Genomic DNA, 25,472 nt, shown 5'->3' with positions numbered 1-25,472 from the left:
AGTGTTAACTGCCAATATCTGATATCTTGATAATTCATCAACTAAATATGTGTAGTTCCCAACTCACATTAAATACCAATATCTTTTCATTAGCGCAGGATATGTGATTTACACGGACATAATTACTGAAACTTGGTAAATAAACACCATCTTAACTGGTTTTACTACAGGTATATAAACCTGGTTCCTGCAGATCACAGAACAGTTTCGACTATGGCCTAGTCTCCTCAAGCACTCTACCATTCGCAGCCTGTAATCAAGTATCATGGGATATATGAAGCGAGTGTTTCCATTTAGTAACGTAAGCTGAAATAAATGCTGAGAGTATCTGATGATTCGGGGAAGAGCTAATAATCAAAAACGTTTGTACAGTTCAGTGGAGCACGATGAATTCAAGCATGTTGGGCAGAGCAGAGGTTGATTTTACTCACAGATGATACTCCTATCATTTTGACAGAGCCCCTGTCAACAGGGAATTGACCCATCTGAGGCAAAGAATTGTGGGAAGGATCTGAATTCTTCGTGAATTCTGAATGTTGATTGTTACAAGTTTGTCTTGGAATTTGTTAATGAGATTTTCCCGCACAGGTGTTTCGTGAGTGTTTGAGGATGTGTTAGACATCTGGACATGGGGCCCGTCTCCACGTCTTATCATCTCATTCCCTTTGTAATGGAGCCTGGATCACTCCAAAGTTATAAAGGTTACCTCAAAGAGTTTCTCACCTAAATACACCAGTGGAATGGTCATTTACATCACACTGGAATGTCTTGGATTCCCCATGTCTGGAGTTCTCTGACTTCAAGGAGCTTCCTGAAGAGTGCATAATCCCGAAAGTCTAGATCACGTCGTGAGTTAGTGAGGCGTGAAGATAGTACGAGAGAATGTTACTTTATAAACAGACTGTCTGTGTTCTCATTCAAACATTGCAGGTGAAACTGTAATTGTGGAGAGTTCTTATGGATATTTTACCGTTAATTGTTGACTGGAATAACAGGAACATTTCACAGACCTGAATTGGGTAGAGCAGTCACAGAATTCTTTGGAAAGTATCAATTGTTGTATTTGTGAAGGACCCAATTTGAAAAAAGGTGTTAACTTGAAATAGAAATTGATCACAATTTTGGAAAAATACACCACTTTGGTGGTTATGCAAGGTTTGTGTTTAATACTGCTACAAATATGTGTTATTAGTTTTTAGGTGAACATCTATCACAATTGGAGGACTTGTTGACAGATCTATAGAGGAAATGAACGATATCCACACCCAAAACATGCAGGAAATTCACAGAACTATGTAAGGATTGTCCGCACATGTTGATAGTGGAATCTTATCATATCCAAACATTACGTGGAGTGTAATGCAAGCTGTACTATACACAATCCTGCAGGGAGTGAAATCAGTCGTACATGTCTTGTGATGGGGATAAGCATTGACATGTGTTTTGCTTATCATGGTAAATATGGCGCCTGTGTCTGGTGTTCTGGAACTCGGAGGTAGACAGCGCCAAGGTATACTTGCAGTATCAGGACTTAGAACAAGTTATCATGAACCCTCTGCCTACAGGACAGTGTCGAAATAAATGTTCTTCCTATTGCTGTTTGTTGAAACCAGCAGGGTGATGAGAGGTGTTTGTTTTGTGGTATATTCTTTCTGAATTTAATTATGGCAATTCTGTAACACTCTGGCTTACGTTACTCTCACTGGATGTATATTCAGATTTTGTGGTAATTTGGATATCAAATTATCAGTGTTTCATAGAGTTATAAAATTGTTAACGATTGTTAATAATTGTCAAGAATGGTCCAAGGTGTTCCTTGTTCATGTACCATCAGTGTTTTGCTATATCTGACATGTTGATGCTCACACCCAGTGTGCTGTGCTGAATGTACCTACCTCCATACAGATTTCTCCATACAGATTCCTATAGTTCCATGAGAACAACATCAAAACGGTCGTGAAGTGCAAGTGATCATTGACAACAGGGAAATATCACGTGAAATATTGTCTAACGACTATTTGTGTAGGATTCTCTCTTCCTCACAGGAAGTGAGAGGGATATATTCATTACATGAGATGGTTATTTCGTGAAAACAGCAAAATGAGTAGGCGCCGAGGTATGTGTGATTGGGAAATAGACAGATATTCTTGTGTTTTGACAAGAAAGCTGAAGGTATTTCACACCTTAAATCTGAACAGTTATACGCATTGTCTTCCAAAGAGGGAAAAGAGACAGCGTTCGTTTCGAAAGTCTCGCAACAACTATAATGAAGACAAGCATAGACTAAAACTTGAGGTAAAGAAGTACAGGCCAGTAAAAGTAAGTACTCCTGAGAGATTGATTATAAATTATGTTGTATTTTGAGTCATCATCATCATCATCATCATCATCATCATCATCATCATCATCATCATCATCATCATCATCATCTTCATCATCATCATATGTCGATTTGATCAGAATGACTATATATTCATGTAAGGTTCATTTACTTATAGTATAGAAATGAAAGGACAATATTTTATTTTCAAATTATCATTAATGACACTGTAATAATAAAATGATATACTATACTCATGCCGATAATAGTTGTCTCCCCCCCCACACACACACACACCACACCTCCTCACCAATAAAAATATTTGAAGGGGTGACAACCATTATTGGCATGAGTATATTATGGATTTATGCTGACTGATCATATGTTTACACATTTAAAGTTTATCATGTAATATATCCTCCTCCCATATTACCATAGACAAATATCCTAGTGTATACATTGTGCACAACTGCATCAGCCATGCATGATGTGTACTGAATGCCTACGCTGCATATGCATTGTACTCCCTGCTGGCAGTTTAGATTCTGCACTGGACCCAAAACCCCGTGTCAATTCCTGGTGCAATCAGAATTATAAGATCCCATTAAGGTGTGTCAGGTAGATCGGGTGGTTAGACACAGTAGTTGATAGCTTGTCGTTGTACCCCAAGGTGTCTGTTGTTCACAATCACTGGATTGTCTGGTACAGACATTATTATTTACAGGATCACATCATATAGCTGGATTATTACTGAGTGCATCATTAAACAACAAACTAACTGGGTCCAAACAATCCTTTTTTCAAAACAACTGACGATGCAAGGTTATGTCATCGTTGTAGGAATTGTTGCCTTATTTTACTGAGATAAAGATTTCCACAAATAAAAAAATAGTTAAAGTGTAACTTTTTGAAAAAAACTTCATGAATTTAAATAAGAACAAAAATGCAAGACACATTTATGATAAGCATGTTTCCATTCAAAGATTTATGTTTTTGTTAACTGTCCGTGCTTTATATATACTATTAACCTTGTACAATACTAGGCTGCAGCTCTTATCTCCATTGTTGTTGTCTGTGTAGTCAAGAACGTTTAGTGTGTACACTCTCCTACACACAACTAATGGCAGACACACAGATATAAACCGTCTGGTAGTCTGTGAAAAAAGGTCATGTCGATATTAATGAAGTGAAATGTTGAAGCTATAAAGTTCAAATGATGATCGATCAGCTTCATGTTGAGGAGGTAGATAGTGAGTCACACCGACAGTATAGCAATCCACCTGTGGTACCATCTCATTGGGTTCAACAGACATTCCTTCTGTTGTGTTTTCCCCTCCGTTGCTTCTTTGTTTAGATATCAATGACAGTAATGTGCCCTGTCAGTTGAGTCTTCACATTGTACCTTGTTATTACGAAAACATTTTTTGTTTTTCTGTTTTCTTCCCACAAAATTATGAACTGTATATGATGTATGGGAGCCTGTCATCTATGTTAAAGTCACTGAAATTGCTTGCCGAGTTGCTTCCTTTAGTTATATGTGAAACCAACCTTTATGGATCTGAATCCCTGCTAACGATGCTGAAGGGGTCATTGTCAGCACAGATATAGACTAACAACTAGTCTCTGAAATGAACATATTTTACAGAAAAAAAGTTCATAGCAAAAAAAATAAAACATAATGAAAAGGGGCCCCAGACTTTCCTCATTTTCAGAAGCTGAGGAAATCTAGACTTGCTACATTTTCTAGACTTGCGTGGGCTTTCTTGGATATATTTGCTTCAGGGTCTGTATGACAGTCTAGGTACTACAGGTATGTTTCTGTATGACTAGGTACAGGTACTACAGGTATGTTTCTGTATGACAGTCTGGGTACAGGTACTACAGGTATGTTTCTGTATGACAGTCTAGGTACAGGTACTACAGGTATGTTTCTGTATGACAGTCTAGGTACAGGTACTACAGGTATGTTTCTGTATGACAGTCTAGGTACAGGTACTACAGGTATGTTTCTGTATGACAGTCTAGGTACAGGTACTACAGGTATGTTTCTGTATGACAGTCTAGGTACAGGTACTACAGGTATGTTTCTGTATGACAGTCTGGGTACAGGTCTACAGGTATGTTTCTGTATGACAGTCTAGGTACAGGTACTACAGGTATGTTTCTGTATGACAGTCTAGGTACAGGTACTACAGGTATGTTTCTGTATGACAGTCTATGTACAGGTATGTTTCTGTATGACAGTCTAGGTACAGGTACTACAGGTATGTTTCTGTATGACAGTCTAGGTACAGGTACTACAGGTATGTTTCTGTATGACAGTCTAGGTACAGGTACTACAGGTATGTTTCTGTATGACAGTCTAGGTACAGGTACTACAGGTATGTTTCTGTATGACAGTCTAGGTACAGGTACTACAGGTATGTTTCTGTATGACAGTCTAGGTACAGGTACTACAGGTATGTTTCTGTATGACAGTCTAGGTACAGGTACTACAGGTATGTTTCTGTGTGACAGTCTAGGTACAGGTATGTTTCTGTATGACAGTCTAGGTACAGGTACTACAGGTATGTTTCTGTATGACAGTCTAGGTACAGGTACTACAGGTATGTTTCTGTATGACAGTCTAGGTACAGGTACTACAGGTATGTTTCTGTATGACAGTCTAGGTACAGGTACTACAGGTATGTTTCTGTATGACAGTCTAGGTACAGGTACTACAGGTATGTTTCTGTATGACAGTCTAGGTACAGATATGTTTCTGTATGACAGTTTAGGTACAGGTACTACAGGTATGTTTCTGTATGCAGAAATGAACCATAAACAAAGTAAAAATACAAAAGCATACCTGGTACCCTACACAGCAGACGAGTCCATATTCCACAAGCCAAACCCAAAATCATATGTAGTTGTTCCCATACAACTGTTTGCAAGTGGTATTGTGCACTGCAAAATATTCGTTTCTGTGTATGCTACTTTCTTATACAACACAATTAAATGCATCTAATACAACAGTATGACAGTTCCGATCAAGAAAATGACACGGTGCGGAATGGAATCAAGGGTATGTTTCTGTATTCTGATTTTGACTAGGGTTCGTTTCTGTATACCTGGGGTACACATCTGTTGTACCTGTGCCGACAACGACCCCATCCGTGCTAATGATTCTTGTTTCAGTATCATCATGTTCAGGGAGGATTGACAAAGTGGAACACACCTGGCACCGGCATCACTTGGGCTTTCTGATTAGTAGACTACCCCCTTGGTCAAGTAGATAAGCTGCTTCCTCACACAGCCCATGCAGTATTGTAGAAAAACATGTGAAATGATGCTTACCTTGCATTAAGAGGCCATAACAAGAAGCCGGGTAGCTGAGTGGGTTAGGCAGCTGACTTAAATGTGTGCTGGCGATAAGGTGCCTGACTCTGGGGTGTGGGTTTGAATCCCGGATGGGACTCAACCCAACAAAAGTACTAGAATCTGTACATTACTGAGATAGTGTTATCCTAAACATAACATCTCTGCCTCACCTATCAGTCTTTCTACAACTCAGGACCTTCCTACCTTCAAGACCTTCTGACACATTACTCTCCAGAAAGAACCCTGCGCTCATCACAACAACTGTTACTTGCTGTCCCGAGCTACAATCTCAAATCATTTGGCTCAAGGACCTTTTCATATGCAGCAGCTTCTCTGTGGAACTCTCTCCCTATCGAGTTAAAATCATCTCCTTCCCTAAGTACATTCAAAACACAACTAAAGACTCATCTATTTCTTCGCTACAAGTGACTTCCAATCATCCGTACCTGCCAACTGTATATAGTTTTAACTTGAGCTCAGGAAGCACTTTGAGCATATCCCTGTGACGTGGAAAGGTGCTATATAAATGGCCTATTATTATTATTATTATTATTATAACATGTTACAGGCTGTAACAATTAGACTGGATGATCAAGAGTTACTGTACTCATACAGGTACTGTAAACTATATATATAACAAGCATACGTATAACAAGCTAATTGATACAGCAAACTATTTATATTAATTACAACCACTTCCTGTGTATTTTAGTCAAAATGCGTCTAATGAACAACTTTATCACAAACTTATATCAGTGGTGCCTTTGAGTTCGCTATAACCACAGTTTACTGATTCTATGTTAAACTGTGCCATGGTATCTCAGTGGACTTAATACTAAGAGAACAAACAGATACACACAGACACATACACTGCTACGTTAAGCTGAAATTTCTCATTTACAGATGGGCTTATCTTGCAGTATATATATAAAGTTGAAAACATGACTGTATTTCTACAACAAGGCCTTGTGAATACCAGCCATTCCTTCATGTATCATCATATCATATAATGCTAATGCATAGTATGTTTTTGTTTCTTGGGTAGATTCATTTAATGTATTTGTTTGCCTTAAAGCTCTTTTTGAAATAATACAGCTCAAAGCTCTCTTTTTTAAATAATACTGTTCCAAGCTCTTTTTAATAACACTGCTCATTAGTTCTATGTCAAATAATACAGCTCAAAGCTCTTTTTTAAAAATAATACTGCTCAAAGTTCTTTTTTAAATACTACTGCTCAAAGTTCTCTTTTAAATAATACTGCTCAAAGCTCTTTCTTTTTAAAAATACTGTTAAAGCTCTTTTTGAAATAATACTGCTCAAAGTTCTTTTTAAATAATACAGCTCAAAGTTCTTTTTAAATAATACTGCTCAAAGTTCTTTTTAAATAATACTGCTCAAAGTTCTTTTTAAATAATACTGCTCAAAGCTCTCTCTTTTTAAAAAATACTGTTAAAGCTCTTTTTGAAATAATACTGCTCAAAGTTCTTTTTAAATAATACAGCTCAAAGCTCTTTTTAAATAATACTGCTCAAAGTTCTTTTGAAATAATACAGCTCTTTACTGCTCAAAGTTCTTTTTAAATAATACAGCTCAAAGCTCTTCTTTGATTAATACTGCTCAAAGTTCTTTTTTAAATACTACTGCTCAAAGTTCTCTTTTAAATAATACTGCTCAAAGCTCTCTCTTTTTAAAAATACTGTTAAAGCTCTTTTTGAAATAATACAGCTCAAAGCTCTTTTTAATTAATACAGCTCAAAGTTCTTTTTAAAAAATACAGCTCAAAGCCGATGACAGTACATTCTTATGATTGTCTGAAGTGTGAGAAAGGGTTGTGTTTAAATGTAGGCATGTTGGCACAGTGACAGGTCAGAGCAATAATAGCTGTAGGTAGGCCATGAAGCACAAAGCAATAAACACACTACCCTCTGTGCACCCAGACTGTGTGGTGCATACAGAGGGTTGTTGCTCCTGTGGTGTGCCAACACGGTATGTCTCTGTAGGAACAGATAGTGTAAGTCACATGGTACCACTCACAACAGATGTGTATGTTGTGCCTCATTCAGCCATATTCCACCTAACATCACTGCAGTCAGGGGCCTGGGTTGATGTGTGCTGTGGCCTTGTTTTCATGCTGATATCACCCCTTCCTCCTTGGTAAACTGCACCGTGATATAATGGTATTGAACTAGCACCATCATGTACATGTGTGTGCTGTGTGTCTGTCAGTAGGTATTGATTCGTTTGAAGCACACACATGCACATGCAAGCACACACACACAAACACACACACACACACATCTCTCAGTGTGGAACAAGAAGAACCTGTCAAATGCTATTTAGGCCAGACGAATTTTATTTCTTGTTTTATGGATCCGTCTGTCATATTTTTTCAAGAATAAGAAAAAAAATAATAATTAATTTTCCTCACTCACAAAATAAAATCCTAATTGGCCAAAAATGTAAACATACAAGACATTTTGTTTTTAGATTGTTTCTTGCCCCATATACACTTCATAAATTGCCAAAAGTAACATACTTTGAGTATTTAGAAGACATATTACTTTGACTGATGATTTCATTTTTATTTTTTTTCCCTCCTACCTTTATGTTTTCTGAGGACAAAAATCTGTAAAACAAGAAATAAAATTGGTCTGGCCTTACAAAGAATAAAAAAAGCTGTTATCCAGAAAAAAAGTCATGTATTCATTGTCACTTCAGGAAGGATTTACTGGACAAAAAGATGGCTACTATACAAATTGGGAATGGGCACAAACAGTTTACACTGCGGGTTCCCTGTTTGAATAAAAGTTTAAAATTCACAATAGGGTTCCGAGTGTCAATGGCTGATCGTTTCAATCTGACATTGAAATTCCTATCTATATGAGGCTTAAAGGTTTTTGACATCAGTAAAATATTTTGGAATAAGTGAAGCATGTCACAATTCACCAGCCACCTCTCTGTTAATACTTTCCTGGGGACCTATTTGAACTCTGAGATCCCTCGGGGGACTAGGATAAGCTAGCTGGAGGCATATTCAGACCCTGAATCCTGAAACAGACCCACATAGGATTGTAACTATGTCAGTACAGTGTGTGAAGTGTCCTGTATCTTTCCATGAAATTGACGTGTTTTGCTGGGAACACCTTAAACTCTTGCACACCTGCCAAACAAATAGAGGGCCATATGCTGAGATGGATGGACTTTTGATGATGATGATGTATAATAGTCTCCATGTTTGCTTCACACAAGAAATATGGTGGCTATATGGATATGTTTGACGATGATGATGATGAGGAGGAGGAGGACGGTACTACTAGTACTACTTCTAATAATGATACAGACATGTGAAGATTTAGGTTAGAATTGATCTTCAGCAACCCATGTTTGTCGTAAGAGGCAACTAACGTCATCGGGTGGTCAGACTTGCTGACTAATGGTTGACCACATGTCATCATGCTCATGCTGTTGATGACTGATTTTTCTTGTCCAGACTTGATTATTTACAGACAGCCACCTGATATAGCTTTAATATTGCTGAAGGGGTCGTTGTCAGCACAGGCACTACAGATGTGTACCCCAGGTACGTTTCTGTATACAGAAATGTACCCTAGCCAAAATCAGCAGACAGAAACGTACCCTAGGACGATTCCATACACACTGTGTCGTTTTCTTGATCGGGAACTGTCATACTGTTGTATTAGATACATTTGATTGTGTTATATAAAAAACGAACATACACAGTAACAGTTATATTGCGATGCCCAATACCACTTGTAAACTACATACGGTTTCGGTTTTAGATTCGGTTTTACCACTCACAATCAGTTGTATGGGAACAACTACATATGATTTTGGTTTTGGCTTGTGGAATATGGACTCGTCCGCCTTTTAGGGTACCGGGTACGTTTCTGTATTTTGACTTTGTTTAGGGTACATTTCTGTATACAGAAACGTACCTGGGGTACGTATCTGTAGTACCAGTGCCGACAACGACCCCTTCAGCTTTAATATTGCTGAGTGTGGCATAAAACTAAACTCAATCAGTCAATCAATCTTATAATAACAACAGACATAACAACAATATCAATGGACATTTACTGAAACTTCAAAACAACGTAAAATTTATTTGCGCAAAGCTTCCAACCTGTGTTACCATTAGGCAGCCCCGATGTGTGTCATGGCCCCCATGTGCAGTGTCTTGAAGGTCAGTGGTAGTGCCGGTTGTCTCAGGAATCAGGTCACTCCCTGTGTTTACCTCAGTGTAATTCTCTCAGTCTTATGGCAAAACACCAGAATGACCTTCCTCCTGTTTGAGCTGTTATAAGAAATCATTTACCTGAACGTGCTGATTTACGTTTGAGCATTCCAGGGGCATTGATTTGTGTTTTGTGTCGGTTTCACCTCAGAGGGAAAGGGGGACACTCATTAGGGGAGATTACAGGTAAATTCAGGTACAAAATAAAAAGTAATCATCAGGTTATTCTGTAGCTGGTATTGCACCAGGAGCAGTTATTTCTATGACAACAGGGCACTAGGGTAGCCGAATGGCGAAAACATCCTGCTCATCATGCTGAAGACCTGGGTTTGATTCCCTACAACTTCTTGTGTCCCCAAGCCATGATATTGCTGGAATATTGCTAAAACCGACATAAAACCATACTCACTCACTCACTCACTCACTCTGTGATAATCATGATAATAGGATGCTTAGGCAACACTTTTATATTATTCATAGTTTTCAGATTATATTAACATGGTACTTAAACTGTATGTGAATCTAAAGAGTCATGTTTTGCATGTTTATAGCAACCTGATGTATGTGAAATATTTATCCAACAGTTGTCATTGTTTACCAAGCAGTTTTAGATATAAGTGGCTGGTACTTCAACAGTTGTCATTGTTTACCAAGCAGTTTTAGATTTAAGTGGCTGGTACTTCAACAGTTCTAAATAGAAGCAGAAACTTGGGAGAGATAGAGAAAATAGAAGCAGAAACTTGGGAGAGATAGAGAATCTCACCCGAGTGTCTTTTGATATCAAATATATCACCACGAGTTGATAAAGTTACAAATATCCGAGGCTTGCCGAGGATATTTTTACTTTTTTCAACTAGTGTTGATATATTTGATATCAGAAGACACGAGGGTGAGATTCTATTTATCATCAAAAATCACCCTTCATTAGTTTTCAGTGAGAAATGTACATCACTGAACATGGTACTACCATTAGACTTGTAGTGCAGCGATGTCATGGCATTGTGACGTCATCATGTTCATGACGTCATAGCATTGTTATGACATTGTAAAAATCTACTGTCAAAAAGATATCTCCTAGGAGATATTGTTTGGTCTCACACAAGCAATATCTCCTGTGGAACACAGTTTTGGATGATAAAGAAATTTATTCAACTCTCTTAAATGTTAGTGTGCTAAACTCAGTAAATGTTATGAGTTACTGTCAAGTCTGTATCTACTTACCTGTCTGATCTAGCCGAGACAGAGTGGTAGGGAAAGTAGAAATAGTTTGATAATATTGAGCAAAACAACACCTAAATTAGACTTATACTGTTCAGCCAGACATTGAGACTATAAAATGTTTAAGTCATGACATTGGATTCGATATGACGCCTCATTATCCAAAGGTTTTCCAAAGAGTCATAGAGTGAGTACATGGTTATCCATGGAATCTGAGAGTGTGAGTAGAGTTTTACATCGCTTTCAGCAATATCATGCCAGAATGGACCAGAAATGGGCTTCACATATTGTAACCATGTGGGGAATCGAACCCAGATCTTTGGCATGATGAGCAAGTGCTTTAACGACTAAGCTACCCCACCATGCCAGTTATCCAAAGAGGTTATCCCCATGAGAAAGCTGCCATGGCGAGGAGCGGTGGGGTAGCCCAGTGGTTAAAGTGTCCACTCGTCATGCTAAAGACACAAGTTCGATTCCCCATGGGTACAGTGCGTGAAGCCCATTTCTGGTGTCCCCCATCATGATATTGCTGGAATGTTGCTAAAAGTGGTGTAAAACCATACTCACTCACCCACTCACAGACATGGTGAACCTTTACTACAGGTATAGGAGCTTCAGATCAGATGGAACCAGTAGCTCACTAACATTGAAATCCATAAACTGTTTTGTCTAGTTCCTGTTTGGATGCTCATGCTGTTGATCACTGGATTTTCTGGAATATTGTTGAGTGTGGCATGAAACTCCCTCACTCACTTACTCACTAGTGTTTGGAAACAGCAAGATGATAGAAAAAAAATGTATTTTTTTCACGTTGTGGTATCAGATTTTTACATCTTTTTTATTAAAACGTTTGGCAACTTTAAAAACTGACCCACTTGGAAGCCATGGATTGTACACTGACTGCCTTGTTACACATTCTTGTTGGATTAATCCGAGACATGTTGTAACGCTCACCCTCCATGTCTTGTCGTGTTTATATTTGAACAAGTCTTGTCTAAACAGGAACTCAACACAAGCTTAGTGGTGGTTATATTGTTTTGTCAAGTGTAATCTCTGCTGTGTCTACCTGCGATTGTTGTTAGATCTGTCTATGTCTACCTGAGATTGTTTTTAGATCTCTGCTGTGTCTACCTGAGATTGTTGTTAGATCTCTGCTGTGTCTACCTGAGATTGTTGTTAGAGCTCTCTGTGTCTAACTGAGATTGTTGTTAGACCTCTCTAAGTCTACCTGAGATCATTGTTAGATCTCTCTAAGTCTACCTAAGATTGTTGTTAGATCTCTCTAAGTCTACCTGGGATTGTTGTCAGATCTCTCTAAGTCTACCTGCGATTGTTGTTAGACCTCTCTAAATCTACCTGAGATTGTTGTTAGATCTCTGCTGTGTCTACTTGAGATTGTTCTGAGATCTCTGCTGTGTCTACCTGAGATTGTTGTTAGACCTTTAAGTCTACCTGGGATTGTTGTTAGATCTTAAGTCTACCTGAGATTGTTGTTAGACCTCTCTAAGTCTACCTGGGATTGTTGTTAGACCTCTCTAAGACTACCTGAGATTGTTGTTAGATCTCTCTAAGTCTACCTGAGATTGTTGTCAGATCTCTCTAAGTCTACCTGAGATTGTTGTTAGATCTCTGCTGTGTCTACCTGAGATTGTTGTTAGATCCTTGCTGTGTCTACCTGAGATTGTTGTTAGATCTCTGCTGTGTCTACCTGAGATTGTTGTTAGACCTTTAAGTCTACCTGGGATTGTTGTTAGATCTTAAGTCTACCTGGGATTGTTGTTAGACCTCTCTGTGTCTACCTGAGATTCTTGTTAGACCTCTCTAAGTCTACCTGGGATTCTTGTTAGACCTCTCTAAATCTACCTGAGATTGTTGTTAGATCTCTGCTGTGTCTACCTGAGATTGTTGTTAGAGCTCTCTGTGTCTACCTGAGATTGTTGTTAGACCTCTCTATGTCTACCTGAGATTGTTGTTAGATCTCTGCTGTGTCTACTTGAGATTGTTGTTAGATCTCTCTAAGTCTACCTGAGATTGTTGTTAGACCTCTCTATGTCTACCTGAGATTGTTGCTAGATCTCTCTATGTCTACCTGAGATTGTTGCTAGATCTCTCTAAGTCTACCTGAGATTGTTGTTAGAGCTCTCTGTGTCTACCTGGGATTGTTGTTAGAGCTCTGCTCCATCAAGGATGAATTAAGTTCATCAGCTGAATCACGCAAACTTTTATATGTATCCCAATTGATCAGATATGTTCATGAAATCAAGATTTAGTTATTTTATGAGTGCTTCTATCGGTTATAATGTCAATGTTGACTGTTAAACCAGGCTGACATCATTATCAGTATAAATGATCAATCTTTAATTACACATCAATCGATGTGAAAATACCTGACTTTTCATCTGTTTTACTTGAGATACATCAACTCCTAAAATGATTCATCTCCATAAAGCATTTCATTTTCGCACAGCCCATTGTTTCCCCTATTTATAGACAGTAACCACAGCTTCCCTGTCATAATGGATGCTGACTAGGGTCTACAACATGTAATTGAAAGCTTTCCAATGATGGTGAGAATCCAAGTGGCGCCATGAGATGAGGGAGAACTTTATGACTTGCTTCAGGAATTACTTCCAATATTTCGCATATTAAACCATATTGATTAGCCATCTGGCGAGAAAATGAAGTTGTTGTAATGATGATACAGAAGTTACACCTACATTGTTGATTGATTTTGAGTAAATTCATCTCAGTAGATCGATACGAGAGCAGGTTTGATCAATACTCGGTGGTGGGCAGGGATGTTTGGTAATGAAGTTATTCTTCTATACATGGCATCAACAGCAGTTTGCCATGAAATCTGGGTCCGATAATTACGTTAGAAATGCAAGAGTGACAGCAATGGCACCTTGCACACGTCCGCTGGGTGTCCTGTGGCTGTGTATTAGTGAACAAGAAACGTGCTGATCGGTTGCATGTAAAATGCTGTTGGATTCTTAACCGGAAAGTTGGAATCAGGATTTGGAGAGACTTTTAAGGTAATTTTAAGAGTGTGTTGAATGTTTGAGTTTTGTTCTGTTTGGGGAGCACAAGTGGTCCAAATTTTATTTGATATGAAGAGTTGGCTCCCTTAAATGTGCCAGGGTTTGCTACTCATAGGGGTTTCAATCCCAAATTTGCTGCAATTACGACTTGAATCACATTTAGCTGTTAAGTTTTGTAGATTGGACTCTCTTCTCTCTCTCACTCTGTTATTGGGTGAATGATACTTTGTGTCATACTGTTGTTAGGAAAATACTTTTACTCTGGGGCAGAATAATCTAAAGTACCATATTATTGGTAAAAATTTGTCAGTTTGGCTTCTAACATTTCATAGGATGAGTCATGGGTGGAAACACCTACACAAGCTATTATGGAATATAGTCGTGACAAGAGACTCTAGGAAATAAAAGTTTAAAATGGTATTATTTTTCGTAATTGCACCATTAAGTACAGCTTAAGATATGAATACATTGTTTATAACAATAACTGGTTTGGCATTATGGAGGAAGATTCTGATGGAGTGATCTGCTCACCTCAGTCTAGAGACTATAGTTTATGAACAACTTATGAACACTCCACTTTTTTAAAACCAGATATAAAAAATATAAATTACGTCTTGGTTTTTTTAAATCAAGGTCCACATGATTATTTACAGACTACTGGAAAAGCTGGACTATTTCTGAGTGCAGCGTTGAACAGCAAACAAATCAAAACATAAATTGTTATTCTAGTGTACTGCCAGAACATTGTCATTACTTGGTGTCTATCTATGTTATACAACCTGAAAATACTTTATTCAGTCTTTCTTTTGAGTTCAGAGAAATATGCTATTTCCCCTAACAGTATGCCTCCGTTGAAACTAATTGCAGTGAGTGATGCCACATGGAGACATGGATGTTTTTAGTTCCTCAGAGAAATATCCCAGAGTGAGTGTAATTTCCCCCGAAGAACATGTTTAGTGAAACAGTCCTGTAAGTTAATCACTCGGATTGATTTAAGCGCTGTCCTTTAGATGAAGTCAGTTTTGGATTGAAATAAAACACTGATCCCATCTCAACATGTATAGCATTACAACCCACAAAGGGCATCTTCATCTGTTTATCATGTCTGTGTTCGAGAAATGGCAGAACTAGATGCTTTTTTAACGATATCACGAACCGTTATTCAAAGAATCGTTTTGGACTTATATTATATTTTGATACCCAGGAGAATAGCTTGTCCATAAATATATTTCAGAGAGAGTGGTTAGTTTGTTCTACAATTTGCTTATGGTGTGAATATGAGGTATTTGTGACACATTTGCTATAACTGAATTTTAAATTCTTTTAAATCTATGGCATTTTATGATATTCTGCTCTTTATGGAAGCTGTTCTGGAGGACTGTGGTTTTAGAAACTAGTTAGTTGTCGTTGTAATCAAGTTGGTCCTTGATTGTTTCTTTGGATCTTACTCCTTAATACTGCATTGCATATCCTTAACATCAAGATGATATTCTACATGATGTCTTGATTCTATGACACTGCAGCATTTCATACAGTAATACTACTGCTGCGTAGTCTCTGATGTTTAGAAATGTAGACCCCCATGAAGAAAGAATCTTCAACAGCTCATGCTTGTTATAAGGGGCAACTAGCAGAATCAGATGTAGCCTTGCTCCAAGGCTGTACTGAATGCTATGCCCATGGATGTACAGTAATTCTGTCCTTTACAGAGGCAAGTCTAATAAGCGGACAGTACAAACACGCCAGTCCCTTATTTATATTTTTTAGAAATTATTATTTAAAATAATAATTATTACTTGAGAGACTTGTGCAAGTCTAGATTGGATGGTCACACTAGATTTTGTTGATGTATCTCGTATCCAATTTGCAAAGATCATTGCACTTGATGTCAATCGTGGATTGTTTGGTTCAGATGCGGATTAATTCAGAATATTGCTAAGTTTGACAATAAACAACAAATGAACAGTTGTCTTGAAAGCACTTTCTACAGAGTCAGCCCCAAGGTCGAGGAGGGCGCAAGTTAAGCTGCCTGTTGATATGAAGGGCTTCTACAATCCATTATATACGCTTGACAGGTCCTGTGAAGGGGGTTAACTTTAGATGGATTTGATTCCAGTGACAATGACTTGAGTACCCAATACAAAAAGTTCAGAGTAAGACAGGAATAATTTGTCTACATGTAGAGTATCTAACCTGACAGTCTTTCGATATCAACATATCAACATGAGGTGATATTAAAACCTTTAAGCTCAGTGATTTTTATCAGCAAGTGTTGATACATTTAAAAGCAAAGAGATCATTAATCATTCGAAATAATTCATCTTCTTTTGGTTTCAACGCTAATAACCTGTGTTATGTTGATAACATTCAGACCGAACCAGCCTCTGAGAAAGATTGATTCGGATTAACATTTGATTGTGATATCATGATAACCAATGATTTCATAATGTCTGTAAATCATTCAATTTCATTTCACCCAAGCAAGAACTCCTGTGGAAGTCATTTTTAGTGATAGATGACGGATTTACTTTTCAAATACATGTGTGGCAGACTGTAAGAGAAGCAATCTGGAAGCAAATAACTACCAAGTTGCTAAGAAAAGGAGGAAGGTAGACACTATTAACCAGGGGAGACAACCTGCTTTTCTCAAACAGCAAAATAGAAGTCTGATTAATTTGCCAGATCCATCTATACTTATTTAGTAGATAGGAGTCAACTGATAAAACATCAACTTATGTCAGTGGCAAAACATCTTTTGTATTTAAAGTTCACATAAGGAATAGCAACTTGTGTTCATACATTTAACATTACTCGTTGTATAAACTTGTTATGTATCAGTATGTGACATGACAATACATATCATGGAAACTGCTTTAGAAACTGCCTAAATTAGCTTATTGTGACAAGTATATCAACACAAAAAGTCACTGCATGACATAAGGACCCATACAAATTTAAAACTACTAAAACATGAAATCTGGTACTCCTAGCACTTATTTTGAATGCTGATTGCAAAGCACAGAATGTTCATTGTTGAAACATGTAATCGATTAGTGTTATATGTGTTGATTGACTTGGAAATCCATTTGTTTTCAGGTTTCATGGTGTTAGTTAAAGAGTCAACCCACATGGAACTTTTCTTTGATATGTCAGTTGTACAGATGGTTGACGTGTTGTATTTTGTTGTAGCTACAACAGCTGGTTGTGAGCGGGGATTTGCCATGTGCCAAGGAAGAAGCAGCAACTCTTGCCGGGATACAGCTGCATATTGAGGAGGCGTGGCCAGAAGAGGGCCAGTTGACCAATCACACACACAGCTGGGAACACGTGTCACCAATCGAGAAAATCTCCAACCATGAAAAACTTTTCAAAGTCACAAATGTTTCACAGCAGGAAAATTTAAAACGGAAAAAAGAACTGATTCGTTCAAATCAAGCTCAGCGCATCACCAGTACGCGCAGGAAAGGCAAGCTTGTGCGGAGTTTAATGTGTACGAGTGACAATGAAATAGAAGGTTGCGAACAGATCGATCTCTCCAACTTCCTCCCTCCTCACTATACAACATCCAAGAAGGTTCGAGAACTTATCAAGGTAAGCAGCAATATACTTGCAGTGAGTCCGTGAGAGAATGTGTTGTTACTGCCATTAGCAGTATTCCTAGCAAGGGTCAAATGTTGTTTTTAAATATCCATGGTAGATTTGGTTGGTTGTTTAACGCAGCACTCACCAATATTCCAGCTACATGGCAGCAGTCTGTAAGTAATCGAGCCTGGACCAGGCATCCCAGTGATTAACAGCATGAGCATTGATCTACACAACTGGGATACAACGATATGTGTCAACCAAGTCAGCAAGGCTGACCACCCGATCGTGTTAATCGCCTCTTACAACAAGCATGGGTTACAGAAGATCAATTCTAACCCAGATCTTCACATGTGTCCATGCTAGAGATATTATGAGCTATTGGGAAATACTTTTTCCTAGTTGCCAAAGGGAGACAAGCACTTGGGGAATATTTTGCTATGTAAATACCTAGTGCAGACAAGAATGAGGTACTGGGGCAATACTATGAGCTTGAATACCTCGGGGAGACAAGCATGGGGTACTGGGGAGTACTTTGACCTTGAATACCTAGGGGAGACAAATATGGGGTACTGGAGAATACTGTGACCTTGAATACCTTGGGAAGACAAGCATTGGGTACTGGGGAGTACTTTGACCTGGAATACCTAGGGGAGACAAGCATGGGGTACTGGAGAATACTGTGACCTTGAATACCTAGAGGAGACAATCATGGGGTAATGGAGAATACTGTGACCTTGAATACCTAGGGGAGACAAGCATGGGGTACTGGAGAATACTGTGACCTTGAATACCTAGGGGAGACAAACATGGGGTACTGGAGAATACTGTGACCTTGAATACCTTGGGGAGACAAACATGGGGTACTGGAGAATACTGTGACCTTGAATACCTAGGGAGACAAGCATGGGGTACTGGGGAGTACTTTGACCTTGAATACCTTGGGGAGACAAACATGGGGTACTGGAGAATACTGTGACCTTGAATACCTTGGGGAGACAAACATGGGGTACTGGGGAGTACTTTGACCTGGAATACCTTGGGGAGACAAACATGGGTACTGGGGAGTACTGTGACCTGAATACTAAGGTGGATGGTAGCATACGGTAAGTTACTTTGGAATATTTTGTCTGGAGCTCCTAAGGGAGACCAGCATGGGATACTGGGCAACACTAAATCCTTTTGAGGATGCGGGCATTGGAGTACTTTTTGAATTCTTCAATCTGACCTGTAACTCACCATGGAAGTCAAGCATGAAGATCACATAACATGCAGTAGCTTGAGCATGTAGATTGTTATCATGTATCAAAATCCAAACTTCTCAATCGTCCTCCGAGCTGTTTCCTTCCACTCTCCACTGTACGATATCACTTGACAATTGTATAAAGTTACTCACACATAATTAATGCAAGGGGGAACTTTAACAGCACAAGTTAACTGCTTAGAGCGTGCATATTCAGATATCAGTAATGTTTCTTAGTTCTTTTTTGATAACACTGCTCTCAGTAATATTCAAGCTGCATTACGTCAGACTGTAAATAATTGAATAATGGAAACCAGACAATACAGTTAAAGTGTTCCAGGATATGATCAGTGAAGTATATTGTCACATCAAACACGCAGAAAGAGCTTATTTACATTTTAATGAAAGGAATAAAATCTACATGGGGATATAATTTCATAGCTTATTTGCATTTTAATGACAGGAATAAAATTCATAACGGATATAACTTGAAAATGTAATAAATCAAAGCATTTTGTTATGTCCCTCTTAGACTAACAACTAGTCTCTGAAATGAACATATTCTACAGAAGAAAAGCTCATAGTAAAAAAAATTAAGATATAATGAAAAGGAGCCCTGAGACTTTCTTCCAGACTTGTGTGGGCTTTCTTGGATATATTTGCTTCAGGGTCTGTATGACAGACTATGTGCCTCTGTGAGACTTCCTTAGCAGTATCTCATGTTTGTGTCACTAATGTGGATTGGTTGGCTGCAGATAGTGAAATGTCTGATGGTGCATCATGAATGGTTCCACAGGGAAGTGGATTACAACTTCTGCTAGGTATGATCATCTACAGGATAGTGTGTCAAAGAAGATCGGGATAAAACTTGATCTTCAGCCTCTCATGCTGGCTAACAGGACTGGGTGGCAAGACTTGCTGGCTTGGTGGATGTATGCAGTTGTATCCCAGTCTTGTGGATTGTGTTCATAATGTCAATCACTGGATTGTCAGCTCCAGACTCAATTATTTGCAGACTGCAGCCAATAAAATAATTAGGTAGGTAATCGAGTAAGGCATTATTTCAGCCATACTGCAACCATTTAGATAAAAGAATTTAAGTGGCCAATTGAGTCAAGACCATTTAGATGTAACAGTTCAGCAGACAAATAATAAAGGAATATAGTTTCAATATTTTTGTGTTAAATTGAAATGATAATTTCTGTAATTAACCCTAACAACAATAGTTAAGAGACACTCATAAAACAACAACAAATTGAATGTCACCTACCCCAAGGTTTTTGAAAATGATCCTGTATACCAAGAAGTGAAATAGAAGACTAAGGAAGCCATGCAGTGCTGTAGCAGTTGGTCACTGTAGGCAGTGTTTTAATACATATATGTGTATGTTGTGTGAGTGTAATAGCAGGCCTCATGTATCGTGCAGTGTTTAAATACCTATGTGTGTGTGTGTGTTGTGTGAGTGTAATAGCAGGCCTCATGTATCATGCAGTGTTTAAATACCTATGTGTGTGTGTGTGTTGTGTGAGTGTAATAGCAGGCCTCATGTATCGTGCAGTGTTTAAATACATATGTGTGTGTGTGTGTGTTGTGTGTGTTGTGTGAGTGTAATAGCAGGCCTCATGTATCGTGCAGTGTTTAAATACCTATGTGTGTGTGTGTGTTGTGTGAGTGTAATAGCAGGCCTCATGTATCGTGCAGTGTTTAAATACATATGTGTGTGTGTGTGTGAGTGTAATAGCAGGCCTCATGTATCGTGCAGTGTTTAAATACCTATGTGTGTGTGTATGTTGTGTGAGTGTAATAGCAGGCCTCATGTATCGTGCAGTGTTTAAATACCTATGTGTGTGTGTATGTTGTGTGAGTGTAATAGCAGGCCTCATGTATCGTGCAGTGTTTAAATACCTATGTGTGTGTGTATGTTGTGTGAGTGTAATAGCAGGCCTCATGTATAGTGCAGTGTTTAAATACCTATGTGTGTGTATGTTGTATGAGTGCAATAGCAGGCCTCATGTATCTCGTTATGACAAATGATACTCAAGTCACACAATTGCTCATATTCTACTGGAGGAATGTTTATAAACATCCTTAAAATCTGATAACAAAATATTTCCAAGACAATTAGTTCTATTCGTAGGTTGTCAAGCAGGAAATAGGCCCTTGTCCATTTCCTATACAACACTCAGAAGGTATTTTTTATGTAATTGTTGATTTCCTCAATGAAATTTGCTGCTGTTTCTCCAGCAACGTTCACTAGTACTAGTTTGTTTTAATGGATCGTTCACTAATCGTCTTGTGTTTTTATGGAGAAAGTATTCTTGCTGCTGAGTGCAAGCGTGTGCTGTGCAAGTAGATGCAATATTCTTGATGTGTGGTGAAACGGTGAGTGATTTTTTTGTGGATCTATGCTGATGTCAGCATTTTCATTGCTACCTAGAGTGCCTATGAAATCATTTCTCTTTGTTGGAAGGGACACAACTCACTGTATAATGGAGGGAGGAAGGAATCACTATGTTCAAATTTTGTTGTTTATAAGGAAGCTTGGTGTACTGGGGATCTATTCTGGGGTAGTGTGGATCCATATGTGGAGACAAGCATGGGTATTGTGGATCCATTCTGTCACAGAATCTCCATGTGGAGACAAACATTGGGTAGTGTGGATCCATTCTGTCACAGAATCTCTATGTGGAAACAAGCATGGGGTATTGTGGATCCATTCTGTCACAGAATCTCCATGTGGAGACAAGCATGAGGCATTGTGGATCCATTCTGTCACAGAATCTCCATGTGGAGACAAGCATGGGTATTGTGGATCCATTCTGTCACAGAATCTCTATGTGGAAACAAGCATGGGGTACTGTGGATCCATTCTGTCACAGAATCTCCATATGGAAACAAGCAAGGGGTATTGTGGATCCATTCTGTCACAGAATCTCTATGTGGAGACAAGCATATGATACTGTGGATCCATTCTGGGTCTCCAAGTGGAGACAAGCATGGGGTATTGTGGATCCATTCTGTCACAGAATCTCCATGTGGAGACAAGCATGGGGTATTGTGGATCCATTCTGTCACAGAATCTCTATGTGGAGACAAGCATGGGATACTGTGGATCCATTCTGGGTCTCCAAGTGGAGACAAGCATGGGGTAGTGTGGATCCATTCTGTCACAGAATCTCCATGTGGAGACAAGCATGGGGTATTGTGGATCCATTCTGTCACAGAATCTCTATGTGGAGACAAGCATGGGATAGTGTGGATCCATTCTGTCACAGAATCTCTATGTGGAGACAAGCATGAGGTATTGTGGATCCATTCTGTCACAGAATCTCCATGTGGAGACAAGCAAGGGTAGTGTGTGGATCCATTCTGTCACAGAATCTCTATGTGGAGACAAGCATTGGGTAGTGTGGATCCATTCTGTCACAGAATCTCCATGTGGAGACAAGCATGGGTATTGTGGATCCATTCTGTCACAGAATCTCCATGTGGAGACAAGCATGAGGTACTGTGGATCCATTCTGTCACAGAATCTCCATGTGGAGACAAGCATGAGGTATTGTGGATCCATTCTGTCACAGAATGTCCATGTGGAGACAAGCATGGGGTACTGTGGATCCATTCTGTCACAGAATCTCCATGTGGAGACAAGCATGGGGTAGTGTGGATCCATTCTGTCACAGAATCTCTATGTGGAGACAAGCATGGGTATTGTGGATCCATTCTGTCACAGAATCTCTATGTGGAGACAAGCATGGGATACTGTGGATCCATTCTGGGTCTCCAAGTGGAGACAAGCATGGGTAGTGTGGATCCATTCTGTCACAGAATCTCCATGTGGAGACAAGCATGGGGTATTGTGGATCCATTCTGTCACAGAATCTCTATGTGGAGACAAGCATGGGATAGTGTGGATCCATTCTGTCACAGAATCTCTATGTGGAGACAAGCATGTGGTATTGTGGATCCATTCTGTCACAGAATCTCCATGTGGAGACAAGCAAGGGGTAGTGTGGATCCATTCTGTCACAGAATCTCTATGTGGAGACAAGCATTGGGTAGTGTGGATCCATTCTGTCACAGAATCTCCATGTGGAGACAAGCATGGGTATTGTGGATCCATTCTGTCACAGAATCTCCATGTAGAGACAAGCATGAGGTACTGTGGATCCATTCTGTCACAGAATCTCTATGTGGAGACAAGCATGAGGCATTGTGGATCCATTCTGTCACAGAATCTCCATGTGGAGACAAGCATGGAGTACTGTGGATCCATTCTGTCACAGAATCTCCATGTGGAGACAAGCATGGGGTATTGTGGATCCATTCTGTCACAGAATCTCCATGTGGAGACAAGCATGGGTAGTGTGGATCCATTCTGTCACAGAATCTCTATGTGGAGACAAGCATGGGGTATTGTGGATCCATTCTGTCACAGAATCTCCATGTGGAGACAAGCATGGGTATTGTGGATCCATTCTGTCTCAGAATCTCTATGTGGAGACAAGCATGGGGTATTGTGGATCCATTCTGTCACAGAATCTCCATGTGGAGACAAGCATGGGGTACTGTGGATCCATTCTGTCACAGAATCTCCATGTGGAGACAAGCATGGGGTACTGTGGATCCATTCTGTCACAGAATCTTCATATGGAAACAAGCAAGGGGTATTGTGGATCCATTCTGGGTCTCCATGTGGAGAGTGTAGGAATTGCCATGGGGCATCATCATCATCATCATCATCATCATCATCATCATCATCATTATCATCACCTGATGGTGCTGGGTCAGCCTGCACCATAACCTGCCCCGATGGACTCAACCACTGGGGTCAAGGGCTCTTTAACATTAAGCAGTAATACTTCTTTCACACCGGCTCACTTCGCCTGAATAAGTTCAGCTATTACCAATATTTATTCCTTGTATTTTCAGGAGAAGAATAAGAAGCTATGGCACACTCCGTACTACGAGAATGAACTAAAACTGAAGCAGCTGTACATAAAGATTTGTAAGAAGCTGCCAAGTTATGGATGCAAAATCTTTCAGGTGAAGGAAATACTCAGAGGAAACACACAGAAAAAGGTAAATTTAGACATTAAACGCATCAAGGTAGATAACTCTTCTGATAAACACTGACTCCCAGAATAAGATCTCTATCAGCTTTCTTTATACATTTTATTTTTCAAAGAAACTTTTCAAAAATATAATCTGTATCCCTGAATGGGTAAATACCGTGATCGTTGCAAAGAAGGACTTACAAATTAATCCACTTTCATTTTTATTGAAATGTGTATAATTATCCCTTATGTCAAGGAACCTTGGTGTTGGTAACATTCAATCATTGTGTTGCAGATACCCAGGTTATTAGGCATTGCCAGTGAGAAGATAGTGTTACTGGACAATAAAACCAAACTCCTAAGCCAAATCACAAAACATTAAGTAACTTGGAGGATTGGCTGTCTGGCACACAGGAAAGCCCATGATGGCCTGGTCTTGGAGTTTAGGTGGGTCAAAACCATGGACGCTTGTGATGCCCACACTAGACAATCTTAAGTCAGTAACAGCAGCCATTTGGCAGGCGCTAGATATGGATGGACGATTCCTTAATAATGGCACGCTCAGGAGGGATAGTTTCGAGTTCGGTAAGAATATATACATGTATTTTCAAATGAGAATGTCTGTCCAAGAAATTTTGTTTAAGCATGATGGATGATTTTAACAAACACCAAGTCAAATTCAAATTGATCTCTTTTATTCTGCTAAAAATATATGATTAGATAAATATTTGCTGGAATTATGATGATAATTTGAAGGTTATGTTTGAAATTCAACTTGAAGCAGTGACTGTCTATGCTTTAAGTAGGAATTGGCATATCAGTGTAAGCTTCGTATCCACATTTTGTAACTACAGTATTACATTGCATAATTCGACCGCCCCCGTGGTGTAGTGGTTAGAGCGTCCGCCCGGAGAGAGGAAGGTCGTGGGTTCGATCCCCGACCGCGTCATACCAAAAGACGTTAAAATATGGTACTTGTTGGTCCCTGCCTGGCACTCGGCATTAATGGGTACAGCAAGGACTGGTCGGCTCGGAGTCAGTATAATGTGTCTGAGTAGGGTATTCATGCTTCACTGCGGCATGGTATCTCAGTGGGCTAGCACTATAAAACCAGCTTCAGTCTGGGCTAGTACAAGCAGCCGCACATACACATACACACACATGCACATCGTCATTTGAGCGAAATATTCTCAAGTACAACGTAAAACTCCAATTTCACCTCACCTCACCTCACATTGCATAATTCAGAATGGATTGGTGGATATATTTCATTTCTTACATTTTTGTGTAGTATCAAGTTCCCATGGTTCAAGGGGAAAATGATGAAGGTTGTAGAAGCTATTGATTACCCAGCATCATAATGAATGGTGTTATAGGAAGGACGAGTATATTAATT

General features: G+C 39.1%; 1 protein-coding gene across 1 annotated transcript in view; it reads left to right on the top strand.

Annotated features, from left to right (window-relative positions):
• The window catches only part of LOC124256118, a 294,746-nt gene that overhangs the window by 252,442 nt on the left and 16,832 nt on the right, over window positions 1–25,472 (top strand). Inside the window, 4 exon segments of the mRNA XM_046690072.1 lie at window positions 17,384–17,785; window positions 23,952–24,101; window positions 24,372–24,524; window positions 24,526–24,661. Coding sequence (XP_046546028.1) covers window positions 17,384–17,785; window positions 23,952–24,101; window positions 24,372–24,524; window positions 24,526–24,661 — 841 coding nt within the window.

The sequence above is a fragment of the Haliotis rubra genome, unplaced genomic scaffold (assembly GCF_003918875.1).
Source record: "Haliotis rubra isolate DU_JTF1 unplaced genomic scaffold, ASM391887v1 Scf619, whole genome shotgun sequence".
Lineage (NCBI taxonomy): Eukaryota > Metazoa > Mollusca > Gastropoda > Lepetellida > Haliotidae > Haliotis > Haliotis rubra.
Note: the sequence above shows the minus strand (reverse complement) of the source record. Positions and strands in the feature narration are given on the sequence as shown.